General features: G+C 38.6%; 1 protein-coding gene across 4 annotated transcripts in view; it reads left to right on the plus strand.

Moving 5' to 3' along the window:
- CFAP43 (cilia and flagella associated protein 43) overlaps window positions 1-24930 on the plus strand; it is a 99224-nt gene that overhangs the window by 47627 nt on the left and 26667 nt on the right. For 2 of the 4 annotated variants that reach the window (XM_059173270.1, XM_059173272.1), the window contains exons 17-27: window positions 614-761; window positions 1439-1540; window positions 2297-2374; window positions 10892-11017; window positions 15416-15520; window positions 16549-16665; window positions 17565-17792; window positions 19506-19712; window positions 21869-21958; window positions 22254-22334; window positions 22986-23111. In XM_059173270.1, coding sequence (XP_059029253.1) covers window positions 614-761; window positions 1439-1540; window positions 2297-2374; window positions 10892-11017; window positions 15416-15520; window positions 16549-16665; window positions 17565-17792; window positions 19506-19712; window positions 21869-21958; window positions 22254-22334; window positions 22986-23111 — 1408 coding nt within the window. The remainder of the gene's footprint in view (window positions 1-613; window positions 762-1438; window positions 1541-2296; window positions 2375-10891; window positions 11018-15415; window positions 15521-16548; window positions 16666-17564; window positions 17793-19505; window positions 19713-21868; window positions 21959-22253; window positions 22335-22985; window positions 23112-24930) is intronic. The other 2 variants (XM_059173271.1, XM_059173273.1) reach the window with 2 other exon arrangements.

Genomic DNA, 24930 nt, shown 5'->3' on the forward strand with positions numbered 1-24930 from the left:
CTCTCTAAATCATCTATAACAATGTGCCCAAAGATGGGGTCTGCAGCAACTGTAAACTTGTTAGAAATGCTTATTTTTGGTCCTTTCCCAAACTTTCTGAATTAGAATCTCTGTGATTGGGGCCCAGAAATCTGTTTTTAACAATCCCTCACCCATGCAGTACTGATATGTCTAAGGTTTGCAATGCCCTGGCATATTGCATGGGAGTGATGCTTCCTTCAGTGGCGGGTGGGGGTTATGAGGAACAAATATGACAGTGTGATTATGTATGGGAAGCAGTAAAATGCCTAGTATATTCTAAGGCTCCACCAGAACAATGGCTCTTCTGTACAGCGGCCAAGGCAGGTAGGTACAGAGGATGTGTAGGGTAAGGGTCCAGGGACAGTGTGAGAAGAGGTCACCTCAGAGAGGTCAAGAGGACTATCATGTCCGGGAGCCTATGAAAGGACTCACCTATCTAAGAAGTAGAGTCCTAATAACTACAGGGCACTGTGGAGAATTAGCCCCATATTTCTTTGTGTAGAAATGGTTAGGTATCTGGAAATAATGCTGCTAAAATGTGACTTTTTAAAATTGGATTTTGTAGTCCTTTTCTCTTCTTTTATTAATATAGGCGGCTTGGAGGAAACCTAGCCAATGACATTATCCATTATTCCCAGAAACTTTCAATTTCTCTGAGCAACACCATGAATGAGGAGAACGATTATTTAAGTATACAACAAGGAGAGTCCTTGAATTTGGAATCAAAATCTGAACATCCAGTTGAGTTCCAATACAGCGTTTGTCCTTCCTTCCTTCCCCTTTTCCCTCCACCCCCTCTCTCTTCCTTTCGAAATCAGATATCAGTTTTCAAGGAGGAATGGGGGTGCCTGGGGGGCTCCGTGGATTAAGCCTCTGCCTTCGACTCAGGTTATGGTCTCAGGGTCCTGGGATGGAGCCCCACATTGGGCTCCCTGCTCAGCGGGGAGCCTGCTTCCCCCCTCTCTCTCTGCCTACTTGTGATCTCTCTGTGTCAAATAATAAAATCCTTAAAAAAAAAAGGAGGAATGGATGGTGCAGGAGGGCAAGAGGATTTTTTTTTTTTTTCTTTTAAGTGTAAAGACCCCAGGCAGGAAGAAAAGACTGAGATCCTAAGTACAAATGGCAGGGCCAGGCTTGATAGGCAGGAGTATGTGGTCTGCAATGACAGGAAGGAAGCAAAGAGTGATTTGGTGAATGTGTGCCCTGTCTGATCATTTTTGTTTTCTCAGTGAAAGGTGTGACTGACCTAAGGACAGACTGATATGAATTAAATTAATAAAATATTACATCTTGGGCAGGCAAAATTTTGGGTATTATTTTAAAAATGCAACAAGTGCAAAGAGATCCAAAGCAATTATATGAAGTGGAGTGGGAGGAAAAGCATTTTAATTTTAAGAAATGTCTGTCTTCTTCTAAGATAAATGAGACTATGAAGCCAAGCATTGATTCATCACAAGAGGAATTAGTCCAAGTTGATAACATAAAGGAAATTCCCTGGATACAACAAAAAAGTGAAGAGGTATTTATAAAACATAGGAGGACGTTTGAAATAATGCTCCGTATTTGTGCCAAATAGATTAGTTTCCTATGAAAACCCATTGGAAAGTTAGAAAGTAGAATGAGATACCACTGGGCAGACCATTACATCATACAAGTGTAATAACTTTCCTGAAAGCAAACACCCTAATCTAGCCCAAGCTTTTAGATGAAGTTATTAGCTTTAGGAACAGTGCTTAAGCTAATATGAAACAAAACAAACATGTCAAGGGAAGCCAAAGTGAAGAATGATCAGATACTTCATGTCGGGGTGAATGTTGGGGGCTGCTGCAAAGTTGATTTGAAGAAAACAGGTGAGCCAGGAACAGGAGAAAGGACATGGTGGCTTTAGATGTGCAGGAAAGTGACAAAACTAGCAGCTCGTGTCTGAATTTAGCTTGTTAGTTTCACTCAAGTTCCCAATAAAATAGCTGACTGGTTGCTTTTGTCAGCTATTCTCTATTTAATTTTTTCACTATTTATCTTCTTTCCTTTGGCCTTTGAAATGACATCAGTTGCAAATTGCTTCCAGGGTCACTTGCACAGCAGCATTGGACTTAAGCAAGGCAGTGCAGGGGCAGTATTTCATGCACACTCCGTATTCTTAGTCTTTACAAAAGTTGTTTCCAGAGAAGTACTACCTGTGTATCTGTGTACCTCTGTGTGCATCTATCTGCCTATCCATCGTACAACTATAATTTCTCTTGCCTGCTTAAGTGATGTACTTGTTCCATTTCAGGCCATCAAAAATGAGGTGAAACGGTTTTCCAGAAAAAGGAAAGAGATAAAAACAGGAATCAAAGCACTTGCTAAAACTGTAAGTGGTGCGAATTCATAAATGAATATACTGGCCCTCGGTCTAAAATTCCTTTTTTGAACTTCATTTTATCCAACACCGCATGAGGAGCTCCTTTTTAGTAAGCTCGGTCTTCTGAAGTGCTGTAACATGGTGGAATCTGTCCCATTCCACACCATATGTAAACAGTGGTTTTCTTCTTGGGCTTTCTGACGCTGGGTCTCCCTTCTTTTTTTTTTTTTTTTTTTTTAATACATATTTTTATCAAAGTTACATGTATACACTTTTACAGGTTAAATAATGAGTTATATAATTAAAAATAGTGTTTTTAAAACAGCACCTGCCCTACTTTTCTTCTCTATGATTCCTGTACTCCCGAGATAAGTGTTTTCAATTCTTTCATCATTTTTTTTTGTTTGGGTATTTACCTTTATCTTTCTAAATGGTTTTTTAAATTCTGTTTTTTCTTGATATTTCTATTTTGGCACTAACTGTGGACTTCCCGGTATGGAAGATGAGTAGGTTCTTTTATACCCCTTCCCTACAACATACACATAAATCCGTATCAGTATGCACACTAGTAGAGTTACATAAATACTCTCAAAGCTGAGCCACATGGTATGTTATGATTACATTTCTGTTTTTACAATCATATTTTCCCTGGAATAATTGCCTTTGTTTTAGAGTAAGCCTTTCTATGTGCCTCCTCACTGATTTAGACCCTCTCAAAATGCTAAAAACTCTTCTTTTTTTTTTTTTTAAAAGATTTTATTTATTTATTTGACAGAGAGAAATCACAAGTAGACAGAGAGGCAGGCAGAGAGAGAGGAGGAAGCAGGCTCCCTGCTGAGCAGAGAGCCTGATGCGGGACTCGATCCCAGGACCCTGAGATCATGACCTGAGCCGAAGGCAGTGGTTTAACCCACTGAGCCATCCAGGCGCCCCTAAAAACTCTTCTTAATGCAGTCAAATACCTGAGGTAGTCAAGGTGTCAGTGGTTTGTTTGTTTTTATGACCTCCTTTTCCATCTTCCAGCTCTAGTCTAAGCACCTTGCTCCCTAGACCAGGTACATGTCTGAGGGAGCATGAGTCCTAGGAACTCCTCTTGTCTATACGTCTGGGAAATCCTCTGCCCGCTGAGTTGGAGCCCCTCTTTCCAAGGCCCAATGCATTTTTCTTTGTTTTCTTGATGTACATCTTCTAGTAGCGTCCTAAGCAGGACTGCTGTGTTGTTGCCTGCTTGAGGACATCATTTATCAGGTAGCTGTGCTTCTGGAAAGGTAATGCAGTGTGGATGGTGCCTGTCCCCTTAGAGTTCTACAATGCTTTGTCTCTGTTTTTGGGAAAGGGCATGTGGGAGGGATATTTTTGAAACTTGGCTTTTCTTAAAATTTCTTTATCCTACTGTCACACTCATTTGATAGCTTGCCTCTGATTTTCCCTCAGAATTTTGAAGGCTTGCTCCATCATCTTCTAGCTCTCAGTGTTTGCTTTAGAGAATCCAGTACCTTTCTGATTCCCAGTTCTTTCTAGGTAACCAGGTTTTGTCTCTGCAAACTTACAGGATCCTTTATCCCAGCTGTTAGGAAATTTCACAATTATGTACCTTGATAGATTTGATGGATATTTTTGGTTTGCTGGTGCAGATATATTCCCCACCCCCACCCTTCTCAGCCGCAACAGGCTGGCCTTTGTGGATAGTATCAATGTGCTATATTGCCTCTCGCTTCCGGCTGGGCATAGTCAGTGAGGAGCAGCGGCAGATCAGAGGGCAGGGTCTTTATTCCTTCAGTGGCCTCTTTGTAGTATTATGATTTGGCAGTGACAGCCAGCCCTTTTATAAGCACATATTGATATGGGTCAGATACCCTATGCCTTTTGACTGGTGCATTTAATCTATTTACATTCAGAGTAATTATTGAAAGGTATGATTTTAGTCCCATTGTATTGCCTGTAAAGTTGCTAATCCTGTTGATTGTCTCTGTTCCTTTCTGGTCTTTGTTACTTTTGGGATTTCTCTCTGCTAAAAAGGTCCCCTTTAATATTTCTTGTAGGACTGGTTTAGTGTTCACAAATTACTTTAGTTTTTGTTTGTCTTGTAAACTCTCTCTCTCTTATTCTAAATGACAGCCTTGCTGGATAAAGTATTCTTGGCTGAATATTTTCCCCATTTAGCTTGTTGAATATAGCATACTAGCCCTTTCTGGTTTGCCAGGTCTCTGCGGACAGGTCTGCTGCCAGCCACATGTGTCTACCCTTATAGGTTAAGGATCTTTTGTCCCAAGCTGTTTTCAGGATTTTCTCTTTATCTTTATAAATTGCAAACTTCACTATAATATGTTGAAGTATTGACCTTTTTTGGGGGGGCGGTTGATTTTGAGGGGAGTTCTCCATGATTCTGGACTTGAATGCCTGTTTCCTTCTCCAGATTAGGGAAGTTCTCAGCTATAATTTGTTTAAATAAACTCTCTGCCTTTTTTTCCTGCTTTTCATCTTCTGGGGCTCCTGTAATACTTTATGGAGTCACTGAGTTCCCTAAGTCTGTCTTCATGGTCTAGTTTTCTTTCCCTCTTCTTTTCAGTGTCATTATTTTTCCATAATTTTATCTTCTCTATCACTGATTCACTTTTCTGATTCATTCATCCTCATTTTTATGGACTCCACTTAGGACTGCATTCAGTTATAGCATTTTTAATTTCAGCCTGACTAGATTTTAGTTCTTTTATCTCTGTAGTACTGGATTCTCTAGCATCTTCTATGCTTTATTCAAGCCCAGCTACTATCCTTACAATTGTTGCTTTAAATTCTTGTTCAGACATTTTACTTTTATGTGTATTGATTAAGTCTCTGGCCATCATTTCTTCCTATTCTTTCTTTTGGGGTGAATTTCTCCATCTTCCACAGTTCATTTTTCTGGTTTATAGATGTACAGCTTTCTTCTCTATAAGACTTCTGACCAGTTTCATAGATGTTCAGAATGATCCAATCTTTATCTCTCTGTGTTCCTCTGTGAGGAAGCAGGTTAGGGTCACCCTACTATCCACCATCTTACCACTCCCCCTATAATATAAATCTTACATATAATATGTATTATATAAATTTAATATTTATATGTAAATAAATATATGTCTATTCAATTAAAAATTCTTCAGTGACATTTTAGTCTAAAAGTGACTTTGTTTAATTTTGTTTTTAGGTTTCTTTTAGTTTTGGGTTTTTTTGCTTTTGTGAATGGAATATTTTTCTTTTACAGTTTCTTTTTATGTTCTTTCTTTTTTAAGATTTTATTTATTTGACAGAGAGAAAGAGAGAGAACAAGCAGGGAGAGTGGCAGGCAGAAGGAGAAGCAGACTCTCCACTGAGAAGGGAGCCTGATGCAGGGGTCAATCCCAGGACCCTGGGTTCATGACCTGAGCTGAAAGCAGAGGTTAACCAACTGAGCCACACAGATGCCCTCTATTGCATTTTCTAATTGGCTACTACTAGTATATATGAATGTTACTGATTTTATTTTTTATATTTGATCACCTTGCTAAATTCTCTTTTTAGTTCTGCTCTTTTGTCAATTGTTTCTCTTGGATTATCTAGGTAAACTATCATATCTTCTGGAAATCATGTCTCTTATTAATTTTTATGCTTCATTTCTTTCTTGTCTTATGCCAAGGGCTTCTAATAGGATAGAGGTCATGAGAGTGGACATGCTTATCTTCTTCCTGAACTTAATGGGAAAGTTTCTAACTTTTAAGTGTGATACTTGCCTCAGCATCTGTTAGATATCCTTTCACAAGTAAAATTTCTTTCTATCCCTTGTTACTTAGGAGTTTTTATTGTGAATTTTGGTGCAAACTTTATCAAATACCCTATATTCCTCCCATAGACATTGGTCATTTTACACCAGATTCCATTTGCTAATATTTTGTTTAGTATTTTTGTATCTCTATCACAAGTAATATCGTTTTCTTGTACTTTCTAGTTATGATATCAGGCTTATACTAGTCTTAAGTGATTTGAGTAGCTTTTCCCCCTCCCCATGCTTTGGAACAGTTTGTATAAAGTGTGAATTTGGGGGGCCTGGGTGGCTCAGTGGGTTAAGCCTTTGCCTTCAGCTCAGGTCATGATCTCAGGGTCCTGGGATAGAGCCCCGTATCTGAGTGAGCCCCGCATCTGAGCTCTCTGCTCAGTGGGGAGCCTGCTTCCCCTTCTGTCTCTGCCTGCCTCTCTGCCTACTTGTGATCTCTCTCTCTGTCAAATAAATAAATAAAACCTTAAAAAAAAATGAAGTGTGAATTCTCTTTTTGTTTTAAGATTTCATTAAAAAACAAAAACTCATACAAACATATAAAACCATCTGTGCCTGGTTTCTGTTACAGGAGTTGATTCTTTGTTTCAAGTTTTTCTACAATAATTAATTTTGTCAGGTTTTCTATTTCTTTTTCTTTTGAAGTATAGATTTGATAAATTATGTTTTCTTAGAAAATTGTCTCATCTAGATTTTAAAATATATAAATGTGTATAATATTCTAATCTCAAGTCTTTCTGATTTTTCAGTTATAGCTTTCTATTCCTAATTGTATATTTATGCCTTTTATCTTTTTTTTTGTTCACACTTTATAATAGCATTTCTATTTTATTAATATGGGACAGTTTTTATTGATGTGACTAGTATGATAAGAGAACATTATATATAATTTTATACCAATACATTTGACTCTTTTAGGGTTTTAGCAATTGAGAATTTTATTTGTTCTTCCCTAGTTCCATCAGGTTTATTTGTCCTCATTTTGTTACTTTTTTGAGTTGAGAACTTGGTTTATTTCCTATTGTTTTCCAATGTGTGAAAGGCTATAAATATACCTTTGAGTACCACTTTGACTATATTGCATTGATTTTGGTAATTGATTTTCTAATCTTTCCTTAGTTGTAAACATTTGTAATTCCATTTTGAACACATCAACCAAAGATTTTCTTAGAAGAGTGTATGCATCTGTCTGTTTCCATTTTTCAGATTGCCTTGTATATTATTATAGATTGTTTTACATATCTTTTTTTTTTTTTTGCTAACTTTGAAATTTATTTCACTGTAGTCAGTAAATAAAACTTGTTGAAATTATCTTTTTAGCATTGTATCCAGTTGCTTTTTGTAACCCTGTAACTATTCCATGTGCATTGTAAAGAATGTTTTATTCTCTGGGGGGTTTTTTGTTTTGTTTTTTGTTTTTTAATTTCCTATTAGATCAATCTAATTGTGTCAAGTTCTTTATATTTATGTTTCTGCTATTTGAACTGCTATTTTCTAGGATTTGATTAGCCGTGTGTCAATTTATCCTTGTATTTCTATCAATATTTATATTAGATGCCCAAATGTGCACAAGAGAGCCCCTCAATAAATTATTCCTTTTATCCTAATGAAATATATGTCTTTTTCTCTTTTAATGTTCTTAATCTACATTTTGGTTTTTATATTAACTTTTGCTGTATTAATTTTTTTGCTATGTATTTCACTTACTTATATACCTTTTTCCATTCCTTTATTTCCAACTTTCTTTTGTCTGGTAATTAATATACAACTGGATTGGTTTTGTAAATCATGTCTGAGCTTTTTAATAGGTGAGTTTAGGCACATTTATTGTGATTATTGATATGCTTAAAATTATTCCATTTTATTTTTGGTTTTCTATTTAACATATTTTAAACTTATTTCTTTTCCCCTTTTTTCTATCTTCTTGGATTGTTCATACTTTTTTTTTATTATTGTTCTATTTTTCTTTACTATTTTGGAAGTCATAATTCTATTTCTATCTTTAAGATTCTGACTCACATACTTGACTTTCTATTTTTCTGTGTGATCTGGTGCCTTCCTAGTCCATGGAAGAGCACAGCAGCACTGATGTCACCTGGAATCCTAATCCCATCCTGAATGTCCTGAATCAGAATATGTTCTTTAATAAGAGACCTCCAGGTAATTTTTGGCACATTAAATTTGGAGAAGCTCTGGTTTAGAGTGTATCATACCATATTCACTCTTCATATAAGACAAGACCCTCCGTGTATTATTATTAGTTTTTACTTTTTTAGCTTCCTCTGTTTCCCTCACCTTCTCTTAATAATATCATTTGGAATGATAGCTCTAAATTGCTAGTTTTTAAGACTCTTAAAAACATGTCAATCTTATTTGGATTTAAGTCTTTCTACCCAACCTCCTCTGTATTAAGTACATCCTTAATAATCCTCTCATAGGTATGGGTATTGGTGAACTTTCTGAGCCCCTGACTGTCCATAAATTTTATCAGCCTTGCACATGAACTATGGCTTAATGACTATAGAATTACAGATTCAAGGTTTTTCTTCCCCTGAAAAATTTGATCCAAAACTATCAATCCAGTGTATTTTTGCATCCAGTGTTGCTAAGGTGGGTCTTCTATGAGACAGATTCTTCTACTTGGCAAAATTCTTTTCCGCTTTAGAAATGTTTTGGATTTGGTTCTTAAATTTCACAACATTTCTGTGTCTAGACCTGGCCCTCATCCACACTGGTTATGCCCTTTCAGTCTCGAGTGTTGATGCTATATTATGTCTTCGAAAATTCTCTCATCATTTCTTTCAACACTGTGGCCCCTATTCTCTTTATTCTCTTCTTCTGAAGTGCATTTATTAGAGGTCCTTCAAGATGTGTCATACAAGTAGCTCCAGTTTGCTTTCACACTTTCTCTTTATTTATTTATTTTTTGTTTATACTTGGTAGAATTCTTAACTGATTCTTGCAGATCACTAATTATCTTCAATTGTGTCCATCCTATTCATCCTATTCATCCTGTCCATTCAAATCTATTGAATTTTTTTTGTTTCAAAGATCAAACTTTTAAGTTCTATAATCTCTTGATTCTTTTTTTTGAGATACAATTATTTTTGCATCCCTAGTTAATGTGAAATTCCACTTCTGTTTAACTAACTCTCTCTGTTTGTGTAACAAGTCTTCTGTTTACTGAATTTATTGTCTCTCTTCAATGGTCTTATTGTTCCCCAAATATTAGTTGTCTATTATTATTTTTACTATTCTATGCTTATCTTTAAAATGGACACACTCCATTGTAATTCCACCACACCAGCTGAACCTGCTTGGGAAGATGTGTAGGAGTGTGACTTCGGCAGGTATTCTGGTCTAGTCAAATGAGAAGGGGTGGGTGGTATTGGGAAGTGGCTTGGCCACCTATCTTATGGCAGGGGGAGATGTTCTCTAATTTCTTCTAGCCACTAGCACACTCCTTGTCATTGTCTTGTCCTTGTCTCCCACCCAGATATTCATTCCAGTTCCCTCCACTTGGCAGCAAACCCTTATGTTGTCATTGCTGGGCCCCCGGGGAGTTTTATCAAGTGGCAGTGCAGATACATACAGTTTCTGTTGCCTGTTTCCGATATAGTACCCCCAACTAATCACTCTGCCAGTTACTTCTAGTTTACCCTGCGCTCCTATATCTGGTGTAGCTTCTGCATTTTCTCAAGTATTGTCTCGTGGGCACTTGGGGCTATCATGTATTATTTGGATCCATCTGATTTTCACCTTTTAGATGTTATAGTTTCCGTGGTACTAAAGGATACTTTTTTTCCTCATAATTATAATAATAGATTTATTTATTTATTATACATGTCTTTCCTCTTAATTTATGGATTGAAGCAGGAAAAGATGATTGTAAAGCCCATTCTTAGTTAACCATTTTGAAATTGAAGTCCTAAATTTTTCTATTATATTTTCTGAATTTTTTTGTTGATTTGTAAGAGCTCTATGTATATTGAAGATAATACTTTGTCATATATGTTACAATGTATATCCTTTGGCCCTGAATTTTCCAAAGTTATAAACTTTTAAAGATAACTTTTAAGGTAATTTTTATTTTAGAAATGTTCAAATATGTAGGAAAGGAGAGAGAATAATAAAATAATAAATCCAGTGACCAATATTATTTCATCTACACCCTTACCCACTATCCCTTCTCCTGATCATTTTGAAGTAAATCTCCTGATCATTTTGAAGTAAATGATATCATATCATTTCATCTTTAGTTAAGTTTGTACCTCTAAAAGACAAGAACTCTTTTCTTTTTTTTTAAAGTAGGCTCCACATCCAACATGGAGCCCAGCAGGGGGCTTGAGCTGACAACCATGAGATCAAGACCTGCACTGAAATCATGGGTCAGATGCTTAGCTGACTGAGCAACCCAGGCACCCCAAAATATGAACTCTTAAAACATATAACCACAATACCACCAGCACACCTAAATATCAATAATTCCTTAATTTCATTCAATGAAGTGATGAATTTTTAAATTTTTCTTGTTTTTTAATTAATGAGTTTTTAAGGATTAAATCTGAAAACTTAAATGACCACAATAAACCCATAATCTAATGCTTTACTTGATAGTTACACTCAGATAAACAAAACATCTCTTTTTTACTGACTTCTGTCTAAAGAGACTCAGAAAAGCATGTCTATAAAGTTTAATTCTTTACTTGTCATCATTCTTTCTTATTTGAAAAATTCAGGTTCTGGCTATGATGGAAGAAAATGAAACAGTCGATAATATTGCAAAATTAGACAAAAAGGAATTTGGCCTAGATCTTGAAGAACTGGAAAGGCTTCATGATGAAAATGAGGAAGAAGTGGCAAAGGTATTGAAAAATCTAATTGAAATATAATTAAAGAAGTAAAAAGAAAATGAGAAGGAGAACTTTTCTAGGATAATGTGAACAAAACCTAGTGCATATAAATGCAGTGAGTCAGAGAATTATTAAGTTTGGGAGTTGGAGGAGGGCACCTGAGCGGCTCAGTTGAGCATCTGCCTTTTTGGCTCAGGTCATGATCTCAGAGTCCTGAGATTGAGCCCCACATCGGACTCCCTGCTCAGTGGGGAGCCTGCTTCTCTCTCTGCTTGCTGCTTCTCTCACTTTTGCTCTCACATAAATAAATAAAATCTTTATAAAAAATTGCAGGGGGATAGGAGAAAGAGGAGTGTCTAGGCCTGCCACACATCTGATGTTTGTCTCTCCTTCATGACTTTTGTTCCAACCATCTTCCACCATACGTTTAAACATTTTTAGAAATCCTCTCAGCCACCTTATGCCAACTTTGGACCTTCCAGTTTAGTGAGCCTGCCCTTTCTTTCTTTCTTTCTTTCTTTCTTTCTTTCTTTCTTTCTTTCAGATGTGCTCTACACCCAGCATAGAGCCCAATGCAGGGCTTGAACTCATGACCCTGATATCAAGACCTGAGCTGAGATCAAGAGTTGGACACTTAACTGACTGAGCCACCCAGGCACCACTAGCCCTTTCTTAATGACAGTTGATATCTTCCTCTGTTTATTTACTGACTTTTCCACCCTTTGAGCATCATCTACTCTATGGCCACCCTTAAAATAGAGAAGATTAACAATTAGCATGTTCCCTATGTAGTTTTAATAACTTCATCATCATCATGCGTTTTCCCTCTGGCTTCATTTCTTTGAGTATGGCATCCACAAAAGAATTTCAAATATTTTCTGTCCAGTTTAGAGAAAAGTATAAACTGAAACCTCCATTTCTCGGATACTATACTTCTATTACTATAGCCTTTGTATCTCTTTCTGGTGGTGACATTACACTGTTTACTTGAATGGATTTTTTTTTTTAAGGTAAAAGTCCTAATTATGTTTTTACACAGAATGTTCTTAAGCTACATTTTTCTCAATCTGCACATCATATTTGATTTTTTGAGTGTGCAAGTATAAAAACACTTTTTTCTAAACAAGAGAAAGAAATATGGTTGGATTCAAAGGCATTTAAGTGAATTATAATTGGTTAAACAACTGCATCAAAAAGAGGCTGATAATTTGATGCCTGTAGCAGAGAAGCTTCCAGTCATGTGCTCTCCTGTTAAACATGTTAATTAGTTAATTAAGATCTAGAAATGAGGCATATTTGTCAAATTAGTGAATGATGTGAGGCTGAGAATGAAAGGGAACAGACTGGATAACAGAGTCAGGACCAAAAGGACCTTAACAGACACAAAGAGGTAAAATTTACCTTAAGGAGGTAAAATTCGTCTATCTATTCATTCATTCTTCAATGTTTATTAAACACCTATTACATGCCAGGCACTATTGTCAGTGCCTTGAATACAATGACTGAGTCATATAGATTCTGCCCTCATGGGGCTGATCTGGCGAAGACAGACCCTAAATAAATCTCTCTATATTGCATGATGTAAACTGAATTCTGTGATAGATGTGGGGCATCTACTTCTGTGATCAAAGACAGTTGAAAAAGGTGACCTTTCATTTGGGATTCAAAAGGAGAGGAGTTAACTATGCGAAGAGTTGGGGGAAGAGAATGGCAGACTAAGGAAGCACCATGAATGAAGGCCCTGAGGCAGAAATGGAGAAATCTAGGAACAGAAAGGCCAGAAGGGCAATGGCACAGTGGACAGAAGGACAATAGCACAGTGGACAGGAGAGAGCTTCATAGAATGAGGTGGGAGCAGAGGCCAGCTCTAAAGACCTTGTACATCACAGTAAAGAATTCGGCTTTTGTTACGGTCAACAGAAAGCTATTAGAAATGATCCCCAACAAAGTGAATGCAACTAGAGGGTATTATGCTGAGCAATATAAGTCAATCAGAGAAAGATAATTATCATATGATCTCTCTGATATGAGGAATTTGAGAGGCAGGACGGAGTGTTATGGGGTAGGGAAGGAAAAAATGAAACAAGATGGGATCTGGAGGGTGACAAACCATAAGAAGACTCTTAATCTCATTAAAAAAAATGTGGGGGCACCTGGGTGGCTCAGTGGATTAAAGCCTCTGCCTTTGGCTTGGGTCATAATCTTAGGGTCCTAGGATCGAGCCCCACATCGGGCTCTCCAGAGAGCCTGCTTCCCTTCCTCTCTCTCTCTCTACCTGCCTCTCTGCCTACTTGTGATCTCTGTCAAATAAATAAAATCTTTTTAAAAAAATGTGGATTGCTGGGTGGTGGTTGGTTTATGGACATTGAGAGGGTATGTGCTATGGTGAGTGCTGTGAATATGTGTAAGACTGATGATTCACAGACCTGTACCCCTGGGGCAAATAATACATTATATGTTAATAAAAATAATTTTAAAAAGAAATGATCCCATTTTATTATTATAATAAATAGGCACCAATTTAGAGGCTTTTTTGAATGTTATTTATTTTAATGGTTTCACCCATCCCAAAAGGTAGGTTGTTGTTGTCCTGACTTAAGGAAACTAAGGAATTAGACCTAGAATCACTTGGCTAAGGTCTTATAACTTGAATAAAAGCCACGAAGCATTCCCAGTCTGCCTACTAGGGCTTTTCCTCTTTGACCTGGGCTTCACCCAAGCCTGGAATGCCTCCTCCCATTCTGGTACCAGGTTCTCCTAAAAGCTTCTCAGCTTGACCACTCTGCAATGAGTTTGGGCTGGATACCTACCCCCTCACTCTAACGTTGCTTCTCCCTCCAAGCTCAGGTGTGACCGTTCATCCGCGCAAACCTGCTCCTCTGGCCTGTTGACCTACAGAACACTGATAAACCCACCCTGATTACCCCCACCCCATGCCTCTGCTCCAGATGCTTCTTGCTGCTTACCAAATTCCTGCATATTTCCCCAGAAGCCTTCTTAATCCTCTGAGGCAGTCTTTGGGACAGAGAAAGACTCTCCATATAGTTATTTCCCCAATATTATTACCTTTGTTAGAGCTCTGGACTTTAAAGAAGTATCGGTCTCAGATTGGATGTGATAGTGAAACCAGATGGTCCAGCACAGAACAGTGTTAGCAGATGGCACAAACCCAGGCACATTTGGAAGAGAATACTAGTCCCTGGGAAGAGTCAGTGGATCCCAGTCAGGGACCCCAGTCCTAAAGGGAGAAGAATATTAGTTAGCCCTGGTCAGGATCTCAACCATAGGAGAAAGACCAAAGCCCAGTAATGATAACCCGGACACAGAACTAGGGACCAAGTCTGGAGGGGTTGATCAAATAACCTCAGCAGTGGAGAGGAGAGGGCAGGGTAGGCTGGGAATCAGACAGGTTCTGACAACTGACAGGCCAAAACAGCTGTTTATTTAAGGAAAAAATAATTTAAAACTGTATTAGCCATTAACTCAATGGATAAAAAAGAAATCAAATACAAATTAAAACAAAGCCTTTGATCAGACAGTGAATAAAAGAAACATGAATGATTGAATGAACAAGTAAGACATTTTCTAATCCGGGAGATATTATTCTTAACTAGTTTGCTGATAATTCTGCCAACAAAGAGAAATGCAAAAGAGGTTCTGAAGTAGATCCTAAGGACTAGCGATTGTTGGTCCTCACTTTCATATTAGGTCTTTCAGCAAACTCCATTAAAACAAGAACTCCTAATCACTTAAAGATCAAGCAGTTGGCTTACTTAAGCGGATAAAACCAACTAAGGTAACATATGTTTCTAAATGAAAAAAGGTCAAGCATATGATCCCTTTGAGTCACGGAGCATTTAATTATGGTAGACATAAATAATAGAAGAATTAAGTGGCCCCCAAGACAGAGATCACAAACTGGCACTTCAAATATGCATTGACAAGAATTAAGCCAACATTTAGATATCTGGTAGTTTCATTAAAAATACATATTTTTAAACTTCTCTAATAAAACAGGAAGATCTGGCATAGTGGGTTTGCTGCCCAGCCCTGCACCAACCCACCAGACCTGTGATAGTGGGCATTTTAGCTGTCCAGTCCACCATGCAATTGGCCTCATACCACCTTGGCTCATGTTTAGCATCTGCCTGCCTTTAGAGGTTTCTGTGTTGGCACCCTGGTCCTCCAGGAAGGAAATTCCAAGCCTCCAGACTAAACTTTAGGAAAGGTCCTTGAGACAGGAAAGTGTCCCCAGGTGCATCTCCCAGCACAAGGCAGTTCCGTGTAATGGGGAAAGAAGACAGCCACTAAATGTGCAGCCATGACTGATTAGTGAATTTGCAATTCAGATTATTTTTTAAGAAGCTACATATTTGTGCTCATTGTTTCCCTTCATCTACGTTCTGCAAGATAAGAAAGGATGCAGAGATGCAAAACCTCGCCAAGGCCTATTTGGCTGAACTTATTAAAGAAGAATGCTGGAATTCGATGGCTGTGAAAGGTCGAGCTCTTAAGGTAACAGACATAATTCCAGGTAACCACACCTTAGCCAATGAGAACTTCATTGAAAGTCTCATGGCAGAAAGATTTTTAAATAATTTTAAGAAGATTCACACATGGAAAAGCATTCAGAGCATCCTCACCCTCCCTGTACTAAATTCCACGAACTCACGCCATCTCTCTTGTTTTCTTTCTTCCCGCTCTGCTCATTCCCTGTGCACTTCCAAGCCACCATCTCTTAAGATTTCCTTTCCTCTGTGAACCACCTGCCTCTGCTCTTCCTATCTGTCCCTTCCAAAAGGCCACCTCAATCACATTCACACAGATTGAAAACTAGACATAATATTGTTCACAGTTCTACCTGTGCCCTCTAAACATTTGGGTTATTTAATGCTTTTTCATTGAGATTCCTCCCAACACAATTTTCTTCTTTGTGTAGGGGGATCAGAAGTCCCAGTATATGCTGGTGGTCCTTAAGTAACTATTAAGAACACCCTTCTCACTTTCAAATCTGTCCCCCCCACCCCCACCAATTTGGATAATGAAGTATATAGCCGCACTACATATCTGTGATTGAGTATTGCTCTTAAACAGGGTTTTGTAAGACTGGCATATTTGGGGCTGGATAATTCTTTGTTGTGGGGGCAATTCTGTGGATTTTAGGATGTTTTGGCCTCTAGCTACTAGGCCCCAGTAACATCCAAAATTCCCATTAGTGAAAATCAAATGTATCTCCAGACATTGCCAAATGTTCCTGGAGGGCTGGGGAGAAGGAGGGGAACAGGGCAAGCAAAATCACTCCTAGTTGAGAACCAGTGTTCTAGAAATAAATCCTTCACAAAAGCTCAGTAATTCTACCCAAAGTTTACACCAATACTAATGGTGTACATTGTTTTATTTTAGAGAAAGTTTCCACTGTCAATTCCACTCATGCATGATGACCTATGAATTAATTTTGGTCAGGGATATCCCTCACTCCAACTCTGATATGCACAGTTGTACTACAAATGAATTTATTTCATCTTGCCTTTTTTTTTCCCAAGTGCTTTCACCTGCCCTACGTGGTTGAGAACTTTCCAATGAAAGAGCGCACGGAAGAAGAGTTGAAAGAATTAAAGAGAGCTTTGCGGCAAAAGAAGATTGAAACAGAATGTCTTAAAGTACAATTTTAAATATATATGTGTTTAATTTTAGGGTCTCCATACAGATTTGAGTTAGGATACAACTCAAGATAATTTATATATTATTTATATTTTCATTTCTTGTTAATTGTAGAATATATTTTAATAAATATAGGAACTAAATCTACATAATAAATCAAGACACCTATAGTCCTATACAATACTAGCTAGCCCTCAAATAAGAGGACATAATTTTTAAAAATTAGATATAGGGTTTTGTTCTTGCTCTGGTCAGAACTGGTCTTCATCTATCCTACTCTTTTTATCTTCTTGTATCACGAGGCATTATATTTTTAAATAATTGACCAAAGATTAAGTAGTATCTGTTTTGGTGGAATTATGGTTTTCCTAGAGCAATTCTAGCTGTTTGTTTGTTTGTTTGTTTGCTTGTTTTAAAGCAGCAATCTCTATCAGATCTCTAGAAAAACATTGCCCCATCAATGTAGTTTTGGCCAGAACCTTGCATCCATTTTTTTTTCTGAAACATAAAATGAAGGCATATTTCAAGTCTTAACCTACACTCACCAGTCCTCTGTGAATAAGTTTCTTTGTAAACATGAACAGAAGGTATATTTTTTAATGTTTATGTTCCAAGAAAAACTCAAGATATTTATAAGAAACTGTCATCCTGACAGAAAGATAAATATTACATACTATCAAGGACAATTTTTACTTTCTTGACTTATCTGCACTTTGTCAATTTCCAAAGCTAAAATCTCTTCTGAATCAGTTTCAGGATCTATCCATAACTTTGAATTCAGTTGTTGGCAAGACAATTTAACACCTAAAATGACTGAAATATTTAAGTTGTCGCAAAATTGCCCTTTAGAGAATTCTTGTTATTGCATAACTTTCGTGTCACCTTTTTCTATATTTAGGTACGGAAAGAAATTATAGAGGCGCAGTCTGCAATTACCTTGGCCAAAAAGCATCATGAAGAGGAGGATGAAGAAGAAGAAGAAGAAGTGGCAGTAAAAAATCCCAACTTGCCCAATTACCTGCTTGGCAGTCTCAGTACTGATTTTGGCGTACAAGCCTCTTTCTTGTCAAGCCAATTGGAACTTCATTCCCGAGAGGAGAAAATCAACCAAATTATATTACTCAAAGTGGGTGAATTTTTTCTTTATCCTCTAAAATCTTTAAAAGTCCCTATGAGGCATCTTGCAAAGGCTCAAACTTAAGTCTAATGCTAATTTATGATGTATTTAAGGTACATAGAGAAATATCCAGTGGCTAGTATGTCCATGTTCTTCAAAAGGAACTTGTGTACAGGAGTTACTTTCATCTATCTGGACTGGGTTCTATGATAACAGGTTTTCCAAAGAATACCTACCCTGGCTGACACCACAAACAAACTTTTCTTCTGCTTAGATCTTCAGGAAGTTCAAAGATAGAAGAGGTTCTCGAATGCCATCTTGTAGGTAAATCAGATGTCCCTTAGGACCTCCTTGTAAGATCAAGACATGATTGCTACATATCCCCTCAACCTGGAGAAATACAATTTCCTCTCTAAGACTTCCATAACTTCTCTTCTGGGATTCAGGAATAAGGTGCAGCATTCCCCAAGCTCTAAGCTCCTACTCCTTACTCTCCACTGAACGAGTCGGTCTCAGAACACAGGTGTTTATGCCTACCAGAAGTTTTTGAAATTTCGGTGACAGATTGCACCAATGTGGATGGTTCTAGATGTAATGTTGGCTCTTCCTATTCCTGAAAGTCCTCCAACCGTATCTGCCATTTGAGTTCCAGCCTCCTACCTGCTCTCTCTTGCTATTGTTTTTCTTTTCTTCTCCTCCACCCCCTGAAATTCCTGTGCATTTCTATCCAAAACTGTTTCGTTATCTCTCTTGTGGCTCAGCTTTTGCTGACCCACACCCTCAGTGCCTCACCTTTCTGCTGTTCTATTAAGACGTTTTCCTATAAGCAGGTTAATCTCAGCCCAAGAGAGATTCTCTTGTCCGCTGTTAAGATCATTTTTCTACCTGCTTTAATGGTTTCATCTTCAATAGGATAGATATATAGACTGAATCTGATGGTAAAATAAAGACAACTTTGAATTGACCATCATCCCGCTCACCCGCGCAGGTGGGAGCAGTCCATTCGGACCCACTGCCATCTGGACAACTGGCTGATGCAGCTAGCCAGCTCAGGTCCCCTTCCTAACTGAGAATGATATGACCATACGGAGGAAGAATATTGTGTGTGGTGGTGCTTTTCTGGGAAATTCTCTAAACAACCTCTATAGGCCATCCTTTCCTTAACACATCTCCCCCAACCAAGGTTTCAAAGAAAAGCCATTTCCCAATTTAAATATCACGTATCACTTTTTAAATATTTTATGATGGGGGGAGCCTGCTTCCTCCTCTCTCTCTGCCTGTCTCTCTGCCTACTTGTGATCTCTGTCAAATAAATAAATAAAATCTTTAAAAAAAAATTATTCCTAAATATTTTATGATGGATTTTTTTCTTAGAACATATACAAAAATTGAGAGAATAACCCAAAGAGTCTCCAAGTATCCATCATCTACTTCAGCATCTATCAGCATACCTGTATAACTGAGTTACAGCTTCCATTTCGGGAAGTAGATTGTGATATAACGGTTATGCCATTGCCTTAATCCTACCCCTGGTAGGAAGCCACTGTGGATCACTGAACTAATCAATGACTTAATATAAACTAAAATATAAAGTATTTTAGAAAGATTAACTTCCTAATGATTTCTAAATTGATTTTGGAAGGAAAGTAAAGCCGTGGGACCTCGTTACTAGTCATGACCTATAACATGGCATGTGTTCTCAGTGTCACGTTGGTATTTCAGGATGTCATTTACAAGGTAAAAACTGCTTTCAACCGTGAGTTTGATGCTGCATATAAACAAAAAGAGTTCGAAGTTGCACGTGTGAAGGAAAGAAATGTAAGAATTCGAGAAATTATTTTAGATCTAGACTTGGAAGAAGTGATCTGGCAACCAGAATTTGATGATTGTGAGAAGCCAGAGAGAACCCTCGTTGTGGAAAACAAAGAGGTACTGGCTAGCTGTGCTATCCCTTCCCTTTTCTCTCAGGACATTTTCCCACATCTTTCCTACTCATCTCCTCATGTGCGCTACTGGAAGTGACTGTATCAGGTGGTATCCTTGGTCACAAGAAACAAAAACAATTGACATTGCCTTAGCAATAATGAGAATTTCTTTTGGAATCCTGTGGAATCTAGGGAAGATTTGGAAACCTAGAAAGAAACAGGGAACCAAAGACCGGAATCCTGCGGGGAGTCAAGAAGTCCACTTTCTTTATCTCTTGCTCGCTTCTCTCTGCATTTCGCTTTTAGCAGTTTCTACTTTGTTTCTCCTTACTCAAGTAGATAGCTGGTCCAAACGAGAATCTCTCAGTCCTAATTCCACATTTGGGTAGGAAGACTTTCCTTGACCCAACCTAGGTCCAGTACCTATATCGGAAAAGGTTGGATCACATTGTAGAAGAGAGCGTGATGAAGCTCCAGTAATTATCTGGGTCATTAAGGCAGTATGGATCCCAGAGAAAGGGGCCTCAATGGTTAGTTAGTCTTTTTCTTTTTAGGAGAGAGTATGAGGCAGGGGCAAGGGGCGGTGCTGTGGGAGAGGGAGAGAAAGAATCTTAAACAGGCTCCATGACCAGCCCAGGGACCAACATAGGGCTCAATTTCACCACCCTGAGATCATGACCTGAGCAGAAGTCAGGAGTCCGTTGTTTAACCAACTGAGCCACCCAGATGCCCCGCTGTTCAGCCTTCTTAAAAGGTGTTTAGCTGGAGGCACCTGGGTGGCTTAGTCAATAAGCATCTGCCTTCAGCTCAGGTCATGATCCCAGAGTTCTGGGATCGAGCCTCACACTGGGCTCTTTGCTCAGTGGGAAGCCTGCATCTCCCTCTCCCACTCCCTCTACTTGTATTACCCTCTACTTATATTATGTCTTTCTCTTGTGTTCCCTCTCTTGCTGTGTGTGTGTGTGTGTGTGTCTGTGTCAAATAAATAAATAAAATCTTAAAAAAAAAAAAAAAGGTGTTTGGCCCGAAGTGGTTACAAGTAAATGCTTAAAGAAAATAATTAAAATATAGCCAAATGTAAAATACTAAAAAAAAAAAAAATCCTTGCTTGTATGAAACCAGCTTGATTGCTTTGGGACAAACGCTAATAGTGTTGCTTAGAAATAATAACAAACTCTTTTATAGTCCCTGTTAAAAGCCAGTTCCTGTTCTAAGTGCCCTAGATCGATGGAAACTAATTTATCATTATAAGACCTTACAAGGTAGGTACTAATAACACCTCTATTTTACAGGTAAGGAAACTAAGGCATAGAGAGGTTAAGTAGCTTGACCACAGTTAGAAAGCTAAAAAGTGACACAGTTGGGGTTTGAACCCAAACCCTATCCTTCAGAGTATGTCTTCATCTCTACAGTCTACTGTACTTGTTTAAGGAAATTATTTCATCCAGAGCCAGACTCCTGCCGTGTAACCTAAGACTCTGGAGCACAGTGAGAGCAAGGACCCCACTCTGCGGCTGTCACCAAAATCCTACTGTGGGCAGTCTTTGTATGTGCATAAATAACCTCACCACACTTGCTTCTTCTCTAATCCCTTCTACATCAGGAGAGTGACCTTGTTACAAGCCAAACTTACATTATGTCTTTCTCTTGCTTAAACCCCTGCAGTGGTTGCCCATTTCACTCTAGATAACAAGCTCCTCTGTGACTGCCAACCATGGCTCCTTTCCTCTTCAGCTGCTCTCATTACCTTGCTCTGGGCTGGTCACACTTGTGTTCCCACAATTCCTTGAATGCTTCAAGCTATTAACCTCTCAGGACCCTCATCCTACAGGATTTGGCTTAGATGACACTCCTTTAAACCATTTTCCTGCCCCTCTCATCTGAATTAGATCCCTGTTACAATATCTTCAATGATGGAGAAGAGCTTTGAGAACTAATAGAGAAGTCATGATCAATTTTCCCAACCCTCTCATTCTTTATTTCAAGATAGGAAATTGATTATGAAATCTGGATGGTTCCTTTATCCTCATAATGCCTTTTAACCTCCTCCCTGGTGTGTGAAGGGATATTTGGTTTAAATTTTGTAAGAACAACAGCAGAAAACCACATTTTCTCTTTCCGAGTCCAGGGTGCTGACCATTACCACATTTTCTCTTTCAGATTACAGCTCAGAAATTTATTAATCCATGGCTGAAAGCCAAAGCAGGACTGACCGTGACCCATGAAATGGAGCGATGGCTTCAGACACGGGTATGCAGTTTTGCTCAAACTTACCTATGACCCTCTTTCCTTTAGGGATACTTGTTCCTAAGTTGGTTGAATAGTCTTGTACTTTACTCCACTATAGAAACACATCGGGGCATTTGTTGTGGTCAGAAGTCCCGGGAATCTCAGTGGCCTCTTTCTTCTCTTCCCTCCATGCCATTTACCATCCTGCCCAATTCTAATGCAGTCATTCTAACATTGGGTGGGAGACTGCCTCTGGTTCTACCAGAGGGCCAGATCTCTGTCCTAGCTGCCCTCCCTGACCGTGGCTCTTCTCTAGGGGCCCAACACAAGGCACCGAGCCCTGATGGACATGATGGGAGGAGTTCTGGAAGTCAAGAAGGAGGATATTTTGAGAATGGTAAGACTTCTGGACGTTCTTATGGAAGATGGAATGGGGGTAGAGAGAGCTACACAAATTTGATCATTCTTGTCTACATTGGCCCAAGTTTTAGAAATTCTACAACAACAAATGTACAACCTCCCTGTACTTCATAAATATATCACATTAGGTAAATGAGAAATTTGAAACCTTGGACTTGCCTCCCCATCTTACATAACACAAACGAAAGAACAAAACAACCAACCATAGTGGTTCTGGTCTCTGTAGAAAGCAGTGATAATGTTGCATCTGTAATTCTCTGGATGTAGCAAGGAAACATTCCTTTTGATACGTGTCTTACATGTCCCTGGAGCCCAGGTGTAGTTTTATGAACGCATGTGAAGTTATCGACTTCATATTTTTGAAGATATCAACATACATGTCTGAACCTGTCACCTAAGGGTCTCTGTACATCCCAAACTGCCCACTCTTGCTTGTCACAGAAAAACAGTTGTAACGTTTTTCCTATCTTTTCATCAGAGTGTCAGGCCATTGTCTTGCCAATCTGAAGAACTATATCCCTTGAAAGGGTTCTTTTACTTTTTTTAACTGTAACGATAACTCTGACCTTTTACTGTACTGTTATATTTATGTTTGAGCCACAGTGTATGCTTTCCTTTTTATCTTCAGGTGATTCCTCAACCTGCTTTCATGGCAAAACCTGATGCTCTGTGGTCTGAAGAAGAGAGGAAACAATTCAAAGACTATGAGAAGAAAGTCAGAGAGTTAAATGAAGAAAGAGATAAGTACAGAAAGGTCAGAAGAGCAAAGAATTAATACACCCTGCCAAGACTTTGTTTCAGTATCTCTTCAAATTAAGTGTTCTTTATTCCCTCAGTGTTGTTAGTAGCTTAAGGGTACTGTTTCAACTTACATTCTTTTTTTTTTTTTTTTAAGATTTTATTTATTTATTTGACAGACAGAGATCACAAGTAGGCAGAGAAGCAGGCAGAGAGAGAGGAGGAAGCAGGCTCCCTGCAGAGCAGAGAGCCCGATGCGGGACTCGATCCCAGGACCCTGGGATCATGACCTGAGCCGAAGGCAGTGGCTTAACCCACTGAGCCACCCAGGTGCCCCTCAACTTACATTCTCAAGAGAATTTGGGGAATTGGGTAGAGATAACTTTGAAGAGCTAACACAAATTATTTATTTGTTTGTTTTTAAAGATTTTATTTATTTATTTGACAGAGAGATCACAAGTAGGCAGAGAGGCAGGCAGAGAGACAGGAGGAAGCAGGCTCCCTGCTGAGCAGGGAGGACCCTGGGATCATGACCTGAGCCACACAGGGGCCCCAAGTTAACACAATTTAAAACAGAAAGAATGTATTTCTGTATTACAATGTGTGTTTTTTTTTTTACAGTTCTTATTGATTTCAACATTTCCCAGATTGTCAGAGTTCATTTGGCCCTCCATTCATTCTTCAAATGTTTAATGAACATCTATTAGCATACATTCTAGGCACTGCTCTGTATCTTCTACATCTGTTAGAGTTCAGTAATAACTCTTGCTTGATTTCCTCTCAGTCTCAGGGTAAGGACTTGACCGAAGAATAACACAATCAATAGCACATACTTTACAGTTCTAGCCTGAGATATTTGCGAAGCAGTTCTCCTGCTGTTATCTCCTTGCATCACAAAGAGACGTTCCCACATTAAAATTCCCTAAAATTTGGGGTGCCTGGGTGGCTCAGTGGGTTAAGCCGCTGCCTTCAGCTCAGGTCATGATCTCAGAGTCCTGGGATCGAGTCCCGCATCGGGCTCTCTGCTCAGCAGAGAGCCTGCTTCCCTCTCTCTCTCTGCCTGCCTCTCCATCTACTTGTGATTTCTCTCTGTCAAATAAATAAATAAAACCTTAAAAAAAAAATTCCCTAAATTCACAGACCTGTATTCCTGAAACAAATAATACATTATATATTAATTTTTTAAGAAGAAAAAGGAAAAAATAAAATTGTTTACAATTATAATAGATATATAAAAGCTGATGGTATACAACCAAATAAAAAACATCTATTCCTCTGTGAAGAAGGTAAAATCATGGCATTGTCTGAGGCAGGGCAGTTTTTCAGCCTTATTGTGGCTGTGTATCCTGAGCAACTTCTTTGGACCGATTGTAACCTGTTCCCATTTTTATTCACCACAGTGCTCTAACAGTGCCCTCACATTTCATCCTAAGATGGTATTTCCCGAAAAGCCAAAATGAGCTGTCTTGAACGCAGTAAAAATTTCAAGCAGTTAGGAAGTGTAGATGGCTAAGGTGGTGGGTGGCATTTACTCCATGGTCTCATATTTTGAAATAGTCTAGTGCCTACACTCTCACCTCCCTGCTCTGTGGTCGCCCTCAGGTAGAAGCCAGCCGTGGCAAAGCCAGTACTCAGCCTTCTTTCTCTGCACCTGCACCAGGCACCACACAGTGGGTAAAGAAAAAAACACAGCTTTCCCTCTAATGACCTTATCTTTACTGGGTCTTTAGGCTGTTTGGTGATTCTATTCCATTTCCCTACCCCTAGCTTAGTCCATACCACCTGGGGGATCTTGTCAAAAATGTTGATTTTAGGGACGCCTGGGTGGCTCAGTT

The sequence above is a fragment of the Mustela lutreola genome, chromosome 4 (genome assembly GCF_030435805.1).
Source record: "Mustela lutreola isolate mMusLut2 chromosome 4, mMusLut2.pri, whole genome shotgun sequence".
Classification (NCBI taxonomy): Eukaryota; Metazoa; Chordata; class Mammalia; order Carnivora; family Mustelidae; genus Mustela; species Mustela lutreola.